This window comes from Amphiprion ocellaris, chromosome 16, assembly GCF_022539595.1.
Source record: "Amphiprion ocellaris isolate individual 3 ecotype Okinawa chromosome 16, ASM2253959v1, whole genome shotgun sequence".
NCBI lineage: Eukaryota > Metazoa > Chordata > Actinopteri > Pomacentridae > Amphiprion > Amphiprion ocellaris.
The window spans coordinates 20899431-20919481 of record NC_072781.1 but is presented as its reverse complement, the minus strand read 5'-3'; the positions used below and the strand labels follow the sequence as shown (position 1 = coordinate 20919481).

The 20051-nt window shown below is 43.3% G+C and overlaps 2 protein-coding genes across 3 annotated transcripts in view; one reads left to right on the top strand and one right to left on the bottom strand.

Moving 5' to 3' along the window:
* The window catches only part of tk2 (thymidine kinase 2), a 25586-nt gene extending 8144 nt beyond the window's left edge, over window positions 1-17442 (top strand). Inside the window, exons 5-10 of the mRNA XM_023262819.3 lie at window positions 10444-10533; window positions 11196-11269; window positions 11707-11795; window positions 16233-16312; window positions 16487-16567; window positions 16868-17442. Coding sequence (XP_023118587.1) covers window positions 10444-10533; window positions 11196-11269; window positions 11707-11795; window positions 16233-16312; window positions 16487-16567; window positions 16868-16948 — 495 coding nt within the window. The 3' untranslated portion in view covers window positions 16949-17442. The remainder of the gene's footprint in view (window positions 1-10443; window positions 10534-11195; window positions 11270-11706; window positions 11796-16232; window positions 16313-16486; window positions 16568-16867) is intronic.
* The window catches only part of si:ch211-189a15.5 (uncharacterized), a 38882-nt gene that overhangs the window by 6947 nt on the left and 11884 nt on the right, over window positions 1-20051 (bottom strand). The window contains exons 6-7 of one of the 2 annotated variants that reach the window (XM_055018575.1): window positions 19927-20051; window positions 10936-11013 (exon numbers count right to left, since the gene is read on the bottom strand). In XM_055018575.1, coding sequence (XP_054874550.1) covers window positions 10978-11013; window positions 19927-20051 — 161 coding nt within the window. In that variant the 3' untranslated portion in view covers window positions 10936-10977. Of the gene's footprint in view, window positions 1-10935; window positions 11014-16866 lie in introns of those variants that run through there. The other variant, XM_023262833.3, reaches the window with a different exon arrangement.

The following is a 20051-nucleotide window of genomic DNA, read 5'->3' as shown; positions in this document are numbered from 1 at the left end:
GCTTGCCAGGTGCCTCACCGATGATGCAGACGCTTGCGTGCTGCTCCTCAGCCTGGAGGAGAGGAAGGATTATGGAGCTCTGGTCAGGGCCCTGCAGAGACATTATGGACAAATTATTCAACCCCTGATACTACGCTCAGAGTTCATCAACCGGCGTAGACAACCTGGTGAGTCACTGCGAGTCTTGGCAAATGACATAGAGACTTTATGCAGACGTGCCTATGCGTCCATGTCGCCAACAGTACAGAATGAGCTGGCCAGAGATCAATTTATTCAGGCCCTCAGTCCGACCGAACTCCGCGTACAGACCCAGCTGGCTCACCCTGCCACATTGAATGATGCTTTGGAACTGGCCCTCTTGAGAGAGATTGTGGGCGGGAGACCTGACCACTGTCTGAAACAACCCGATGTAAGGGCCCTGTCCGCAGCAGATCCCGACAGAGGCTCACGTAGGAGCAACTGTGAACGCTAGAGCTGCTACTATGCAATCGCCCCACCGCGGCAAAGATGTGAGACCTCGCTGCCGCTCGATGAACTGCTGGAGATGCGGACAACCAGGGCATCTCCTTAGACAGTGCCCCAACATCAACCCAGCACAGGGAAACGACCATGGGCCCATGTAATTGGGACGACGCGGGCCCGCAAAGCACGTCCCCGTGTCTTCCAATGGCGGCTACATAAGGAGATGGAGGAGTTGGAGTTGGACCAACCAACTGCTGAAGGAAATGAGGTGACTGTGGGGGTGGACACATGTGGGAGATTTTTGCCATGTTTCTGTCAAAGTGGCTGGGGTGGGATGCATTGCCCTAGTGGACACAGGCTCCGATGCAACCATAGTGAGACCTGACATAATTCCAGCGGGAGTGCGGGTAGAACCGATGTCTGTAAAACTGAGAACAGTGACCGGCACCTTGGCTCCTATAAATGGAAAAATTAGCCTTCAGTTCAAAGTGGGCGACCTGACTGTTTTAGTTAATGCATGGGTGGCCAGAGTGCAAGATGCATGTATACTGGGGCTGGATTTTCTGAAGGCCATTAAGTGTGTATTGGACCTGGGCAGAGGGCTTCTGACACTGCCCGGAGGACACTGTGTACAGCTCATTCCTCCTACCTCAGCTGTGGTCCCGCAGGTGCAGTCAGCAAACACAGTGGATGACAGCCACCCGGCACCAAATCTTCCCCCAATGCTGCTACAGCCACCACCCACAGACCACAAAACAGGGCAAGAAACACTAAGGGAGTACGAGAGGCTGTCAGCCTTAAAAAAAAACATCTGGGCCAAAACTGTGATGGACTAAACCAGTACCAGCAGGAGGAGTTATGGCAGACTCTGCTGGATTTCAAAGACATTTTTGCCCTTAGTGAGAACGAAGTGGGCCTCACACACCTTGTCCAGCATGAAATTAACACTGTGGATGCCCAACCTATAAAAGTGCGCCCCCACCGGCTCCCAGTGGCACACCAGGAAGCTGCAGACAAAGAGCTGGAAGAGATGCTGAGAACAGGTATTATTGAGCCTTCAGACAGCCCCTGGGCCGCAGCTGTTGTCATGGTGCCACGGAAAAAGAGCCCATGGATGCGGTTCTGTGTGGATTACAGACCGTTGAACAAAGTCACAAAAAAAGACTCCTACCTGATTCCAAGAGTGGATGACTGCCTTGGTTCAGTGGGTGGCTCTTCCTGGTTTTCGATGTTGGATTTACGGAGCAGCTATTAGCAGGTGCCCCTAGCCCCAGAGGCGAGACGTAAAACAGCATTCTGCACAAACCGAGGGCTCTGGCAGTTCAAGGTCATAAGCTTTGGCCTCTGCAATGCACCTGCCACCCTCAAAAGGCTGATGGATAAAGTACTCGCTGGTGTCCCTCGCAGCGGGTGCTTGGTGTACCTGGATGACCTCTTGGTCCATGGCAGTTCTTTTGACTCTGCGTTGGAGTCACTGCGACAAGTGTTGACCAAAATAGCTAAGGCTGGCCTGAAATTACACCCAGATAAAAGTGATTTCATGAAGAAAGAGGTGGAGTTCCTGGGCTACAAGCTGGGGGTGGGGGGAATCAGCACACTGAGTGAAAAAACTGAGGCGATAAAACGCTGGCCCTCCCCATCTAACCAGACACAACTGAAGAGTTTCTTAGGGCTAGCCTCATACTACAGGAAATATGTGAGGAATTTTTCATCCATCGGAGCCCCACTTCTCCAACTTCTTCAGAAAGACAGACCATTTCACTGAACACAAGGGTGTCAGCAGGCTTTTTCCACCTTAAAGCAGGGACTGACAGAGGCCCCTGTGCGCTCTCCCGCTGATCCTGCACTACCTTTTGTACTCGACACAGACACCAGCAATGTTGGAATAGGAGCTGTGCTGTCCCAGATCAGGCCAGATGGGGAGAAGGTCGTCGCCTACTTCAGCCGGGTGTTGAACAAGAGCGAGCGCAGGTACTGTGTCACCAGATGGGAACTCCTGGCAGTGGTTTGGGCAATAAGACACTTTAAATATTACCTGTGTGGGGTTCACTTCACAGTCAGGTCAGACCACGTTGCATTACAGTTAATGTCATTTAAAGAACCTGAGGGACAGTTGGCTTGCTGGCTAGAGGAACTACAGTCATATGACTTCGCTGTGGTTCACAGAGCAGGAGCGCAGCACACTAACGCCGACACGTTGTCCCGCCGACCTTGTGCAAAGTTGGACTGCAACTACTATAAAAAGAAGGAGACGAGAGAAGAGGAGCTCAGCCAGAAGGACAATACAGCCCAACTTTTCTGTGGAGCATTACAGGTGAGAGATGCTGCTGAGTGGAGGTTGCAGCAGGAGCAAGACATTGACATGCAACCTGTGATGCAGTGGTTGGCAGAGGGGCGGAGACCAGCATTGGAGAAGGTCATGGGGCTCTCCATCACCTCAAAGGGGCTGTGGTCTAAGTTTTCCTCACTGAGGTTAAAAGACAGTGTGCTGCAGCGGGCCTGGAAGGAGCCAGGTACTGACGAGGAAAAGTGGCAGACTGTGGTGCCAAAGGAATTGAGAGAGTCAGTCATAAAGTCCTGCCATGGGAGCACAGGGGTGGGACACTTTGGTATGACAAAAACACTCCGCCGCCTTCGCCAAGGGTTCTACTGGGGCCAGCACAGAAGGGATGTGGAGGACTATTGTTGGTGTTGCGATACTTGTGCTGCCCACAAGGGGCCACCGGACCAGTCACGTGCCCAGCTCCAACAGCAGTGCTCAGGAGGGCCAATGGAGAGAATAGCTATTGACATCATGGGCCCATTTCCTCAAACAGAGAGAGGGAATCATTATGTGCTTGCTGCTATGGACTACTTTACAAAATGGCCAGAGGCCTATGCCATACCAGACCAAGAAGCAGAGACAGTGATGCACTAGTAGAGGGCATGCTGAGCAGATTTGGTACAGCAGAGACTATACACAGTGACCGGGGAGAAATTTCGAATCAAAGGTATTCGCAGCCCTGTGTGAACGTCTGGACATGCAGAAAACACGCACAACTCCCCTGCACCCTCAAAGTGATGGGTTAGTAGAAAGATTTAACAGGACTCTTGCTCAGCAAATGGCAATTCTCTCAGCTGACCATCAGCGTGACTGGGATGTCCACCTCCCTCTCATTCTAATGGCATATAGATCAGCAGTGCAAGATTCCACTATGTGCACTCCTGCTCTGCTTATGCTGGGGTGAGAGATTCAGACTCCTCCTGAGCTAGCGTTTGGAAGGCCCCCCGATGCTCCAGAAGCACCCCCCGGCCAGGACTAAGCTGCAGGACCGGTTGGAGACAGCTCACAACTTCATGAGGGAGCAACTAGGAAAGGCAGGCATAAGACAGAAAAGGAATTATGACCTGAAAAGTAGAGGAAGACATTTTCAGGCTGGTGAGCTTGTTTGGGTCTACAGCCCAAAAAGGAAGAGAGGTCGCTGTCCTAAACTAGACTGTCACTGGGAAGGGCCTTGTCCAGTTTTGGAAAGAGTTGGGGAGGTGGTCTATAGGGTCCAGGTGCCACCGAGAGGAAGAAAAGTGGCCCTACACAGAGACAGATTAGCTCCCTACGGAGGGAATTTCCTCCCTGCGTTCCAAAGCGGTCCTGACCCAGCTGTCACCCCGCTGGCCTGTAGTGACAGTACACCTGCCTGTACAGCACCTAACACACCCCCACAGGCACCCCGTGACCCCCAACCCCAGTCTCCATCCTTAGATGTTCACTTGGCTCCTGACCCACCGTTCACAAGAGACAGTGTTCAGCCGAGGAGACAAAGACAGCTGCCTGTACGTCTCAAAGATATTGTTGTCCCCTCGGGGATGAGGGACTTTTTGTCAGGGGGGAGCAGTGTAATGTTCTGAGTTAATCATGTTCTGTGCCTTTAAGACAGAGTGCACGCTGACTGATAGCTGTCGGTCACAAGGGACTTTTAGGCAAGTTTAGGGAAGTTAATGTGTGTGTTCTGCCTCTTCTCGGTTGAAACTGAGGCTGGTAAGGTTGAGCTGGCATGGGTTACGGCCAGAACAGTAGCCCATTCTGTAACTGTGCTTTAGTGAATAAACGTGAAGGCTCAGCCACTGGAAGTGTGATTATTTCACACCAGCAGAATATTACAATATTTTGACCAGAATTGAAAGGAGAAGTGAAAGAAGCCATTTATGTCTGACTGGAATGACCATCACTAAACAGAGGAGGTGGTGTCATAGATTGTACACAAGCAATGGACTTTGGTCAGTGCAGAGGTGTCTTAAGCCTGAATTCTTTCTAGTGGGCCAGCACAGGGCAACTTCGTTGGTCATGAAAAATGGTCTGGTTGTATAGAAGTCTATGAGAAAATTTTCATACTTTTCTCAAGATTTGTTGCCTCAGTAAACATTTTACAAGTGAGTTCATGGTCTCAATTGCTAGTTTTAAGACTTTTTGAAGATAGCATAATATTCATTTTGTTGAATAGCAAGGCAGGGTAAGGCAGCTTCATTTGTAAAGCACAGTTCATATAGTGGTAATTCTATGTTCAGAGAAACACACATTTAAAATATTAAATTAACGAAATGATTTACAATTTAAAATTCATTATTAAAAATAGCAGAAGTGCCGACATGATTGCATGGATTAAAGAATTATCTAAAATGGAGTTCAACATTTTTTTGCATTCATTACAGGGTAGGCAGGTCCCAGATGGAGTAAAAATAAGATAAAGTAGGGTATGTTTAGAGTGAGGCTACATTGTGATTGAAATGTTTTTAGCATATCACTGTGCAATGTTCTTGAGTTCTGCATCTGTTTTCAACAGAGCAAATAACAATGGCCAAATGCCAAACTAAAGGCTTTAAAAGTTGTCCACAGCAAACCAATGGGTGACATCGCAGTGGCTATTACCTGTCTTTTTTGTACAGTCAATGTGTAAGCGCCATTTTTGCAATCCTATTATAATTTAAGAAATTATCATCTTCGGTGCTGAAATGAAGATTTTTGTAAATTGAGATGGTCAAAGTGTTCGACTTAATTATTATCCTTCCGTAGACTTGTACATGCAGCCACGAAGAAGAACGTGGCCAGAAGTTATGTTTTTGTTTTCAGTAAACGAGCGGGAGCGGAGCAACACGGTAGTTTTACCGTTGTCATTATCATTGTCATCATTATCTTGGTTCTTGTGATGATGTTGCTTTATAAAGCGCTTAAAACGATATCTCGCCCCTCGCTCTTGAAGTGATTATGGAAACAAGAAAGAGAAAAGAATTGAGGAAAGAGCTACAGAACTTAAGATAACCACTACATTAAGTAAAACTACCAGGCTCACTAATGAGACAACTGCATCGTCATGAAGTCGCAGTAAATGGTAAAGACTGCATGAAGCACGAAGATACACTATATTGCCAAAAGTATTCGCTCACCCATCCAAATAATCAGAATCAGGTGTTCCAATCACTTCCATGGCCACAGGTGTATAAAATCAAGCACCTAGGCATGCAGACTGCTTTTACAAACATTTGTGAAAGAATGGGTCGCTCTCAGGAGCTCAGTGAATTCCGGCGTGGAACTGTGATAGGATGTCACCTGTGCAACAAATCCAGTCATGATATTTCCTCGCTCCTAAATATTCCACAGTCAACTGTCAGCTGTATTATAAGAAAGTGAAAGTGTGTGAGAACGACAGCAACTCAGCCACCAAGTGGTAGGCCACGTAAACTGACAGAGCGGGGTCAGCGGATGCTGAGGTGCATAGTGCGAAGAGGTCACCAACTTTCTGCAGAGTCAATCGCTGCAGACCTTCAAACTTCATGTGGCCTTCAGATTAGCTCAAGAACAGTGCTTCAGCAGAGACCTTCATGGAATGGGTTTCCAAGGCCGAGCAGCTGCATCCAAGCCATTGCACTTGGTGAAGTGCAATGCAAAGCGTGGGATGCAGTGGTGTAAAGCACGCTGCCACTGGACTCTAGAGCAGTGGAGACGCCTTCTCTGGAGTGATGAATCGCGCTTCTCCATCTGGCAATCTGATGGACGAGTCTGGGTTTGGCGGTTGCCAGGAGAACGATACTTGTCAGACTGCACTATGCCAAGTGTAAACTTTGGTGGAGGGGGGATTATGGTGTGGGGTTGTTTTTCAGGAGCTGGGCTTGGCCCCTTAGTACCAGTGAAAGGAACTCTGAATGCTTCAGCATACCAAGACATTTTGGACAATTCCATGCTCCCAACTTTGTGGGAACAGTTTGGAGCTGAGCTGGCCGCTTCCTCTTCCAACATGACTGTGCACCAGTGCACAAAGCAAGGTCCATAAAGACATGGATGACAGAGTCTGGTGTGGATGAACTTGACTGGCCTGCACAGAGTCCTGACCTCAACCCGATAGAACACCTTTGGGATGAATTAGAGCGGAGACTGGGAGCCAGACCTTCTCGTCCAACATCAGTGTGTGACCTCACAAATGCGCTTCTGGAAGAATGGTGAAAAGTTCCCACAAACACACTCCTAAACCTTGTGGACAGCCTTCCCAGAAGAGTTGAAGCTGTTACAGCTGCAAAGGGTGGACCGACGTCATATTGAACCCTATGGATTAGGAATGGGATGTCACTTACGTTCATATGCGAGTCAAGGCAGGTGAGCGAATACTTTTGGCAATATAGTGTAAGTGCCTGGTTAAAGTGAATGTAATGAGAAACAACTACGACGTGACAAATACGACACAAGAAAGAAGCACTATCGTCACGCCGCCTCACGTCAAGATTAAAATCTAAAAGCTGAGTGCGCAGCCCTTCGTAAAATGACACAACAAAGATGTTTTGGTCTTCAGAAGATGACACTGCAAATGGAAGCGCCAAGTGCTTTGTGTTATAGACCATCTCATGTCAAGAACGCGTGCTGAACGTTAAGCTGCAAAGGAGACATGGCGGACGACGGTACGCTTGAAACCAGGCAAGAGGACCAAAGCAGCAGTACCGGCATTGGTCACAAGAGGGCAGTAAAGTATACAGAAAAGGGTCTGGAAGAACAAATAACCAGACAAGTAAATGTAAGAAGAGTAAAACTCTCACAACTGACATTACAAACAAACAAGATCAATGCTTTGATGAAAAATAACGAAGATCCAGACATTGTTGCTGAACATTTAAATGAATGCTCAAAACTCCTAGATGAGTTCATTCAGTCAAACGATGATGTTCTTAGGTTGCTGCCTAATGAGAAAAATGCTGATCAAACATTTTGGTTTGTACCTAAAAGAGAGAACTTCAGTAGCTTTATGGCTGAAGTTGAAAAGTGGACAATTGTGTCAAGGCAACAATAGCAAGATGATGTACGCCCAGAGGATAGTGCATCTATGGCTACTGGACCAGTGAGAAGGAAGTCAGGCTCCTGTGTCAGTGGAGGTGCGGTTAGTAACCGCTCATCTAGAGCATCCCGAGTTTCATCTGCATCATCCACACGCCACAAGGAAGAAGCAGAGAGAGCAGCCTTGATCGCACGAGCAGCAGCCTTAAAAAAGAAGCAAGAGCTGGAAATGGAAGAATGCAGAATAAAGGCTAAAAAAGAACAGCTTGAGTTAGAGACAGCCATTGCTGCTTCCACTGCCAAAATAAAGGTATTGGAAGAATTTGAGAGTGAAGAAGGTATAAATGAAGGTGAACATTTCCTTGCTGCAAGTTCAGCATACAGTCACCAAAGGAGTTCACCTCCATTAGATAATAATGACCACTCAGACTCTTATGAACGATCACACAAACTATACAATTTCCAAGTGAAGCAAGAGAATGACATGCAGCAAGCCGATGAAAAGGCCCAAATAAACCTGTGTGAAGTAATGCTAAAACAGAATGACATAACTGAGGTGCTAGTTAAACAACAGAGACTATCACATTTGCCCCAAAGAGACATTCCTGTTTTCAGTGATGTCCCACTGGAGTTTAAACCATTTGTGAGGGCATTTGAACACACAATCTATGAAAAGACTGAAAGTGACAGTGACAGATTATATTATCTAGAACAGTTCACCAGAGGTGAACCCAGAGATCTTGTCAGAAGCTGCCAACACACAAGTTCTCAGCAAGGCTTTGAAGAGGCAATGAAGCTATTAAAGTATCACTGTGGAAATGAAATTAAAATAGCAACTGCCTACATGAACAAGGCATTCAACTGGCCAAAGATAAAGTCAGATGATGCTAAGGCACTGAACAGTTTCTCCTTGTTTCTCAGTGGCTGTAACAATGCAATGCAAGACATTGATGAGCTTGAAGAATTAGACAATCACACTAACCTGAGAGCCATTGTAGCCAAACTCCCATACAAACTGAGAAAAATGTGGAGAGTTTCTGCCTTTGACATCCAAGAGATGAGCGGAAGAAGGGAAAAGTTTCATGACCTTGTCAGATTTGTCAACAGACAAGCTAAGATAGCATTAGAGCCACCGTTTGGTGACATTAAAGAGTCTGATGACAGGAGAAAGGCCTACTTCACTGTCAGAACAAGTGGGGCATCTAGACCAGAAGGAAGCACATTTGCCACAAGTGCAGCACCTATTGTAAAGGAAAGGTCACCAGAAAATAATGCCTTCCAGAAGTCATCTACTATGAGAAACAACATACACTGGCTGAATGCTACAAAATCAGAAAACTGCCTTAAAAGGAAAGGGTAGAATTCCTTAAAGGAAAAGGACTGTGCTTTGTGTGCTTAACACAGAGGCTCCTGAGTAAACAGTGTAAAAAGAGAATGGTTTGTGACTACTGCTCAAAGAGACACCCAAACACGCTCCATATCACAAGAGGATGAAACTGCTGAGAACACTCAGAAACATGCAACTGAAAACGGCACTTTAAGTGAACCAGCATTTGTTTCAAGTGGAACATGTGGTGCTACTGGGGCCGGTAACAACACCTGTGCCTTGTCAATCATACCTGTTTACATCAAGGTAAAGAAAAGTAATAAGACAATTGAGACTTATGCATTTATGGACAATGGTAGCCAAGCCACATTCTGTTCTGAGAAGTTAATGAGACAGCTTGCTGCTGACTATGCATCCAGAGGAATGAATGCAGACACATTTATTAAATGTCAATACTGGATCAACGGGCCAGACTTTCTGACAAAGAACAAGGAACATTGGCCAAATTCACCAAACATGCCAAAGGAAATGCAGCAAGATGTGGAAGTTAAGACTGCTGTAAATGTAAATACTGCTGATGTGCACATGGATCCACTTACCAAGCTCATCCATCACTGCTCAGGTTGGCACAGTTTGGCAAAGGCAGTCATGAAGACGAATACTTTGCTACAATGATCTTTTTTGCTCTGTCAGTCCAAATCTTCTCTCTCTCTGATTAAAGCGGCAGAAATTAAAAATGTGTTGTTTTTTTAATCCGATTCATCGATTAATCAAAAAAAATAATCGACCAATTAATCGATTATTAAAATAATCGTTAGTTGCAGCCCTAATCCACTCACACCTTTGCCCAGGGAACCCTAATGATTCACGTGATGGTTGGGTGGGTCAGTGACTCACAAGTGACCTGAACCACTCTCATAGTGCTAACAACCCAACCCACCAAGAGTCTAAATAAAATTAATAAAATGTTTTACTCATTAAATTGTCAGGGTCGGCTTAACTTCACAGACTCACGCTTTGTGTTGGTAAGCCCACTGTATACCGGAATACTAACAAACACCCCACTACAGCAAACCTCACATGAGGACTTTGGGTAAATTTCTTTGGCAGACCCTTAAGTTTAATGTCAATCCATCTGGTTGATTTTTACAATATTGGTACAAGTGAACTTTGGGCCAGTAGGGGAATTGAAATCAGAAGGATCACCAACAGTATCATCTTTGTGGCTCTAATTAACCAGATCAAACTTTGTGGAAATGTGTCCACTGTTTGGTTTTAGTATGTCCAGTTATGGTCGTAATTGAATTGATTCCCTGCATTTCTGTTATGCTGGGGTGTTCAACTATGTGTTCTGTCCGTACAGGCTCTTATGTACCAGGATCCTCAGCGCTGGGGTATCACACTGCAGACGTATGTTCAACTCACCATGCTGGATAGACACCTGTCAGCCATGGTGAGTGTACTACTTTCTAGAGACACACCTGCTTTCCTCTAAAGTAGTGCTTTGTGTACGAGCAATCACTGAACAAAATAAAGTTAGTGTGTTGTTACGCTGTACAGAGTGTCCCTAAAGTCTTGGCACATAGGAAATCTCATTAACTATATTGTACTGGTACTTCTCAGTGGATGCGAGGGATGGACATATTGAAAGATAGCAAAGGAATTTAATGCACTCCATCTAAGGAGGATTCCACTTGGCTTTTCACAGTGGCGAAGGTAGTTAATAAGTTTAAAGAATTGGGCAGTGTCATGGACGAACACCATTCTGGATGACCAAATGTGTCAGCTGAAACGAAAGAATTGGTCATGGCTAAAATTCATGCTAGCCCCCAAAAATCACTTCCCTAACCCTTACCTTCGATATGTCCATCCTTCACGTCCACGAAGAAGTACCAGTTCAACGCTTTCTTCTTTCCACAAAGCCATATTTAATCTGTGGAGGGAAAAAAATAAATAATTAATGAGATTTCTATGTGTCCAGACTTTAAGGACACCCTGTACTGTGTTGGCCCACAATCCAGACAAACGCATTGGTCAGCTAAAGGCTGGCGATGCAGTCATATAACCTCAGGAGAAAATCAGCTGGATGCACTAAAAGTTTCTTGTTGGTTTCAGTCAACTCCTGTCAGGATGATGGAGAGATCCATCTTCAGTGCCAAGTACATCTTTGTGGAGAATCTCTTCAGAAGGTACTATTAACAGTGATTTCAGACTTAAGCACCTGGATCTGGCTAGAAAGGAGCTAAACTTGATTGATGAATTCTGTTGCATGACTGGTGAAATCTATATTAAAACCTCTTGGAGGTGGGATGCACTCAGCCAGGATACAACAGCTCACATGATGCTGTGAGGCTGTTTTTACTCGGAAACTGCAAACTGGGGCTGCTAGATCCTCTACCATTGTTTACTAATTTTATAACACAACACTGAATTTATCACCTTGGTGATAAAATTCTGTGGTTTTGCCCAAACCAACCTAATACAGACAGATATAGTGAATCATAAACACTACAGAAAGTTATTGTTTGCAGATTTAGAGCATTCTTTGGTTTATATTGCCGTCCCTTATAGTATACAAACATGGTAAAAAGTAATGTCCTGTTGATGAATTATTCCTCTTTTCCAGTGGGAAAATGCCAGAGGTGGACTACGCTGTTCTCAGCGAGTGGTTTAACTGGATCACAAATAACATTTCCATTCCTATTGATCTGATTGGTGAGAACGCCCAAAGCAAAAACACAGACACATATTTAGTACAGATTATGATAAACATAAGAAATACAGTAGCTGTAGTGTTTTGTTACTAACAGACACTCTGAATGTGAATGATTTTAGTATTATAACTAATATCTATCTGTATGGTAGAGTGTAGTGGTGTTTTCATACACCTGTGTGGTTGATATCTAATGTGTTCATGCTCATGTTAGCCAAACATACAATCATCTTTTTATTGCTTAGCACCAACGCTCTAGCATCTGCTTGCATATATTTCTACCTCAAAAACACATCTTGCACTATAGTATTGTGGAACAAACAAATAATGCTATTATATGGCTTTAATTGGTAGACAGGAAACAGACAGGCAACGTTTTATGAAGTTCAAGTTTACTTGATAAGAAGTATGTTCAGAACAATATCTTGATAAACAGGGGCTCTGTTCAAAACAGTTGACACATTTCACAACATTAAATAGTCTGAATCTGTTCTTGAATACATTCCAGTGACAGACGTTTTATGCAAATCATACAATAGATCATCTACAGAAATGGAACGTAATACTACTGTCATCTAGTTCCAGAACCTGCGCCTCTGAAAGTGGCTGCAAAGTCTGGTGTCTCTCAACTGTTTTAAATTTTTGCTGTATTTTTTTCACATTTTTGTCGTGTTTTGTCGGCTGCTGATGGAGGTTTCTGCTGGGAGAAGAGTTTATTCAAGAGAGGAGCTTTTTTCATTGAGACAGAACACATCTTGACAGCAACATCTAATTCCAGTGGACATCTTGAGGTGTTTTTGTGGTTGCCGTGCTGGTGCAAAGGTGAAGGGTAGAAAATGGAGATATAAGCCCTTTCTTCCATAAGTCATCATGGGAAACATCAACTCTCTGCCAAACGAAAGTGACGAGCTGGAGACATTGGTGAAGACTGACAAAACATACCATGAATGCAGTCTCCTGTGTTTTACTGAAACGTGGCTGAATCAAAACAACCCAGACTCAACTGTGGATCTACCTGTCTTTCACCCTCATAAGGTCAGACAGAGATACTAAAGCTAGTGGCAAGAAGAAAGGAGGGGGTCTGGCTTTATTTGTCAACCAGAGATGGTGTAACTCCTGACATATAACTGTTTAGGAGAAATTGTGTTGTCCAGATATTGAACTGTTGGCAGTTGCCCTTCGGCCATATTATGTTCCAAGGGAGTTCAGTCATATCATAACAATACTTGTATACATCCCACCCAAGGCAACTGACTTAGTTCCGTGTGATGTTTTGCATGATACTGTTGCTAGGATACAGAGTCAACATCCTGAGGCACTTGTAATAATATCAGGAGATTTCAATCATGTCAGCCTCTCCTCTCACCTGACTGGATTTACACAGTTTGTTAACTGCCCTACCAGAGAAAATAAAACCCTAGACCAGCTGTATGCCAATGTTAAAGAAGCTTACAGAGCTACTGCCTTAGCACCACTGGGCAGGTCAGATCATAACTTGGTTTATCTGCAGACCTGTTACAAACCTTGTGTGCTGAGACAGCCTGCAACTAAAGTCAAAATCAGAAGATGGACTCCTCAAGCTAGTGAAGCTCTAAAGCAGTGGTTCCCAACCTGGGGTCTGCGTCCCCCCGGGGGGGGGCGCCAGAGAATTGAGGGGGTGCGCAAAGCTTTGTCTGCTCTGAGGCTGTGATGTTATAAAGATAGATTTTTACATTCTGGATAAAATCAGAGTAACAGACTCACTGTGTCATCACAAGTCTACCTATAAAACATTTTTAAAACACATTTATTTGGTCTTTCTTCAAAAATCCTTTGTTGCTTCGATGGCCACACCTCCTTGACCTTTCAACTTCTCTCCATGCTTTCTTCAGCTTGGCTCACTAGTTCATCCCGATTCATTAGTTTGTGTGCAGTTAGAAAATTACTGACGGAAATGGTGTCTGAAAAACGCAAAACGGGTGAAGATTGATCAGTACCTAAAAACTCCGGCTATACCTCGAGAGTTACCTTAAATTTGGTTTTATTAAAGGACAAGACAGAATTATGTTATTTGTGGTGAAATGCTCACAAATGACAGCATGAAGCCAGCGAATTACGGCGACGTCAGGAAACAAAACACAGTTTGGTAAAGTTGGAAAGATATTCACAAATTCGGACTTCCGGTGTCAATAACTCATTAAATATACGTTGTCTAAACAAACGATGCCTCTTTTCCATTGTAAGGTAGACAATATGCTACAAGCCCAGTTCAATCAAAAGTATCTGTCTTTCGAGCTGCAGGAATGACATTGGTGTCTATGAGCAGCCTGCTGTGCGACGAGTGAACAGGGACAGTCTGCAAAATGCAAAACCGCTGCAAACAGCGAAGAGACACAGATGTTCAACAAATTTACTGCAGCCAGCAACTGACTCCTGCTGGTCATACTACAACTCCACAGGTTGGGAACCACTGTTCTAAAGGGCTGCTTTGAATCAACAGACTAGAATGTGCTTCTGGAAACAGATGAGGGCAGTATGAACATTGACAGACAGGTTGATTGTTTTACTGAGTACATCAACTTCTGTAGAAACACAGCCATACCTGCAAAGACTGTTCGCTTTTTCCCCAATAACAAACCCTGGATCACAAGCAACATAAAGGCAGTCCTCAACCAGAAAAAAACAAGCTTTTAGAGACGATGACAAAGAACGGCTCAAAGAAGTACAACATGAGTTGAAGCTATAGCCACTATAGCTTCTTCTTCTCCTCCTCCATCTCCTACACGTCTCCACAGCTGCAGCCACTTCCCTTCTAGCACCTGTACCCTTCTCTGTCACAGAGACAGGGGTGATGTTGGAGCTTGGGAGACTTTGCTCTGGGAAGGCAGCTGGTCCAGATGGTGTGTGTCCAAGGCTGCTTAAAGACTGTGCTGCACAACTGTGTCAACCTCTCCACAGGATCTTCAACCTGAGTCTACAGCTGGGGCAGGTGCCTGCTCTGTGGAAAACATCCTGTATTGTACCGGTACCAAAAATCAAATGTCTGGCTGAACTAAATGACTACAGACCTATTGCCCTTACCTCACACAACATGAAAGCTCTGGAGCGGCTGATTCTACTCCTACTGAGGCTTGAGGTCAAAGACAAACTCGATTCCCTGCAGTTTGCATACAAAGAACACATTGGAGTGGATGATGCCATCCTCATCATACTTCACCGTGCCCTGTCTCATCTGGAGGAACCTGGAGTTTATGTGAGAATCATGTTCTTTGATTTTTCAAACGCATTCAAATCCATCCAACCTACCATACTCAAAGACAAGCTCAAAGAGATGGGAGTGGATCCTTCCTGTGTTTCTTGGATCACAGATTACCTGACAGGAAGGCCACAGTTTGTCAGGCTGGGGAACTGTGTTTCTGGGACATTAATGAGCAGTACTGGGGCTCCACAAGGAACAGTCCTGGCTCCATTCCTGTTCACACTGTATACATCAGACTTCAAATACAGCACTGAGTCCTGCCACATTCAGAAATACTCTGATGACACTGCTATCATGGCATGTATCAGAAATGGACATGAAGCTGAATACAGGGATCTGATAAATGCCTTCAGTGACTGGAGTCACAAAAACTGCCTGCTACTCAACGCCTCAAAGACAAAGGAAATGATCATAGATTTCCACAGATCCAAACCCCCTTTTCAGCCAGTGAACACTTGTGGCGTGGACATCGAGGTGGTGACATCGTATAAATATTTAGGTGTCCACCTTGATAATAAATTAGACTGGTCTAAAAATGTAGACTTCATCTACAAAAAGGGCCAGAGCCGACTTTTTTGCCTCAGAAGACTCCAATCATTAGACATCTGCAGTAAGACGCTGTAGATGTTTTATCAGTCTGTGGTAGCAAGTGTTGTGTTTTATGCTGCAGTCTGCTGGGGAGGCAGTATAAAAAACAAGGATGCAAGGCGTCTGAACAAACTGATTAAAAACCTGGCTCTGTGGTTGGAATCAGATTGAACACACTGGAGGATGAGGTGGAGAGACAGGCACTTAGAAAGATGGAGGCCATTTTGACAAACCTGGATCATCCACTTCACATCTGCCTCAGCGACCAACAAAACATCGGTGGTGGACGGCTCCTATCCCTGTGCTGCAGGACTGAAAGATTCAGAAAATCTTTCTTGCCATCAGCAATCGGACTATTTAATTCAAAAGTAAACAGATGAAACCAGACAATTGAATTTCCCTTCGGGGATTAATAAAGTCATTGTATTGTATTGTATTGTATCTTCATCAAAACATTTTAATTTCCCCCCATCTGTACCAGGAAGTGAGCAATTTACTATTCAGACATGAGAGCAAGATGAACTTTAATTCAACATTTACATTTGTCCAATAATCACATTCGAAACTGCAGCACCTTTTTGATGTGCATTCTGTTACTTTTTCCTATTTTCAGTTTATCTGCAGACGTCTCCTCAGACCTGCTACGAGAGGGTGAAGCAGAGGTGCAGAGAGGAGGAGAAAGTTATTCCATTGGTGAGGATGAAACCAACTCAAGAGCACATTTCATTGCATTGACTATGAAAACTGTCAATCAGGCTAAAGGATAAATAAATAAATAGATTTTAGAGAAGTCTGAAGATGACCATTTTGTGAATTGGTCATATATGTGTATGTATATATGTCCAAATGTGCCCTTGTCCCCTCCAGGAGTATCTGGAGTCCATCCACCAGCTGTATGAGGACTGGATTTTAAAGCGTACCTCCTTCCATCTTCCTGCTCCTGTTTTGGTGAGTGACTATTCACATGCAGGCAGGTCTCTGCTTTGATTTCTGTAGATACTAAACAATCACAATATGTCCAAGTAATCTCACACAACCACACAAATTACACATAAAGCAATCCTGCGCTCTGCTGAGCTATGACCAAAGGCACTTTATCCTTCCTTACTTCATCTGATGTTACTGAATGTTCAAGTGTCATGGTGACTTTGAAATCTTTCATCTTTCATAGCAGCTGCTGGCCTTTAAATCTGATGTGTTTTGTAATATTTTAAGAAGGATACTGAGAAAAATTGTGTGTGATCACAGGTGATTCCCGCTGACCATAACCTCGAGGATATGCTGCACCAGTACGAAGAAAATCGTGACAAGATCTTAGCATACCGTTGATGCTCAAATATACAGTTAGGCACATTCTGAAGGACATCCCTTGTTAAAGACAAGATCATGAAGATGTGAATAAATCTGTTACACTGATTGTTATTTTTAGCTTTTTGGCTTTGTACCCAACCACAGCTCAGTTCATATGTGTTTATTAGGGGAAAAACTCATCATTAATAGCTTTTAACAACTAAATAGTTTTACCAAAATGTATATTTATTTATTCTTATCACCAGGATGGAACCAGAACTAACTTCAGACCAATTGAGACATTCCACTGACCCTCTGCTTCATATAAACCATTTGAGTTTGTTTTTTTTTTTACATTAAAGAGTTACTGAAACAAACACAAAGAACTCCAAGTGTTTAAGAATCATACTTAGTGCTTCTTAAGCAGTCACACTGATTCATTTGACATTGTCTACAGTTACTTGTTCAGTTGTTGCTTTCTAATGGACTTGTTTTGTCACTATTTAATGTAATAAACCGTAAGTGTTTCCTAATTTTCATTTCTTTATTTATTTGGATGGGACAGTGCATATTAATGAAGTACAATCTCATAAGTTTACACAAGTTTTCAGTAAATAAGCTGCATTTAGCACAGGGCTAATTTCCATTTGCTGTCCTAAGTTTCCTATGAACTTTAGGACTGCTTTAGGTAGAGAATACATGTATATCTACTGTAACTTGATTTAACGGATTTTGGAACCTAATAAAGGGTTTACATGTTTTTCTCTTAAACATTTTGTTAAAAGAAACATTGCTCTGTCCAACATGTTTGTCCACAATAATCAATAAATTGTGTATTTCTGACGTCTGAAGAGTTTGTTGCTCTTCTTTGTTGGTCAGATACTGTTGAAAGTCTCTGAAGTAGCAGGGCAGACCTCACTTCAGGATTGGGCCAGAAGCATCACAAATAATTGTTTTTGAAAATTTAAAAAGTATTCATGTGATCACAGAAGCTTCCCTCACATTCAGATCTTATTTTCGCCCAGAAACAACACAGAGGACACATCAAATGTGTGTGATGTGTAGAACCAATCCATTCATGCTTTGTCTTCATACTGGATTTCTGTAGTTTGTGAATTAACAACTTACTGTGGACATTTTAACAGGACAATAACTGTAAGCACACTAGCAAATCCACCACAAAATAATTCAAAAAGCATAAATAGAATGAATGATCTAGTCAAAGTCGAGATTTGAATATTGGGAGTATTTGAAATGGGCAGTGCATGCACATACATGTGATGTACATGTTCCTTCATGTAAACCACTGCTTATCCCTTGTAAACTACAAAATTCAAATCAGTGAATGGGATTGTCAGGTCTGCAGGCAATCAAATATATTCAGAAGTGACTGATTTTGTAAAATTACATAGAATTACTACTAATAGTAACGGATGGATATGAATACCAGCGGAGAGGCAGTCATGTTTGGCTTTATTCAGACAAATATATTGTATTTTTTTTGTTAAGACAGCATTAAATACTGATGTATTAGAGATGTTTGGCTGGGTTATATTACAGAGTTTAAAGTGTCAAAAGCGCATTGTATTGGTAAAGCAACGATCAACAATCTTACATTTTCATAGAATTTTCATGATTCATCAGACAACCAAAACCTAATATCATATATATGTATCTGGTCTCAATTTGCAATATTGATATTGGATCTATATAAACTTTCTTTCTTTGAAAATTCAAGCTGAAAGCATACCAAACTCAGTTGGGCATAACCTGGAAGCGAAGTCGTACCTTACCTAGAGATCTTAGTCTGGTTTTGGAAGCCCTTTCTGTAGAGACATAGTAACTAAGATATTGTTTCATTGGCTTAATGAATTGGAGAATTTTAGGCTTAATCTGATTCAAATGTGAACCACCACAACTTAAATGGCAGAAGTGGAGCCTGCTGTACTAACATGTAACTGACAGGTGTTTAATACATAGACTAAACAAATATGAGGACTGAAGTGAGCATGTCTGTCTCCAATAATGATCAGTTGAGGAAAAAAATATCTTCTGAATCTATATCTGCAAATGTGAATGATCTACTGCATCACCTATAAATAAACTGGCAACATTATATGATAAACTTGAAGTTAAAGGCCTGTAACATTGAAAATGAATGCCATATTCACATCATATTGTTACAAGAAGCCAAGTGGACGGAACCATTTACATCAGACTCCTAGTTGTAATTCTGAGTAAATTTCTGACAAATACAGAACGACAGAGTACGAAATGTTAAGGGGCACTAAACTGTGACAAAGTGTCTGAAAAGCAGTCTGTTCTTGCAGTTACACCTAAAAAAATTCCAATATTGACAGCATTTTCAGCTAATTAAAAAAACTACACACTGTATCAGGTTACACAGACCATTTATCTGGAGAGACTGCAGGGCTAGCCGTTGGTTTAACCATCCTGGAATACTGTGCAAACTCTCCAAAGTCCGGATACCAGGAGGTTTGAAGACTATTGTTGGTGAATTCTGTTGAAGTCTGTTAGTAGGATTGCACATTATAATCTTGTTCTGCTCTTTCTAATCTGTACAGTTAAATCTTGGCTTACAGGCTAGTTGCATCTTGTTTTGGTTTTGCACTTGCTCAGTTCTTCTCAGTTTTCATATATTAAGATGTTCAGCTATTGTGCTATGCTGTACTATCTGCTCATCTTCTCCTCAACCTGTTTCCTCTCTTTAAGGAACATCTCCTTCCTGTTGACCTATGTTGCTATTTCCTTCACAGTTCAGACAGACTGTACTGTCAGTCAGCAGTGATGTGTGATGCTCAGTGGAATGTTTCTGCTCTTTCATCACAGCCAGATCAGACAGAGAGGATCTGCATCTATTGGCATCAGGGCTAAGTGCTGGACCTGTCGCCATCACTTGTTTCCTCAGATGTTGCTTCTCTGCCTGTCTCTGTACTTGATTTTGTCTCTTTTTTCCTCCTTTCATTATTTGTATTCTCCTCTCCTTTTATCTTCACCTCATCTTTGTTCTCCTGCACACAGAGTTGTTCCATCCTGTCTGCCAGCTCTGTCAGCTCCTGCTCCTCATCCATTGAGTTTAGGTGAGGGACCTCTGTTGTGGCCAGTCTTTTATGTTGTCCAT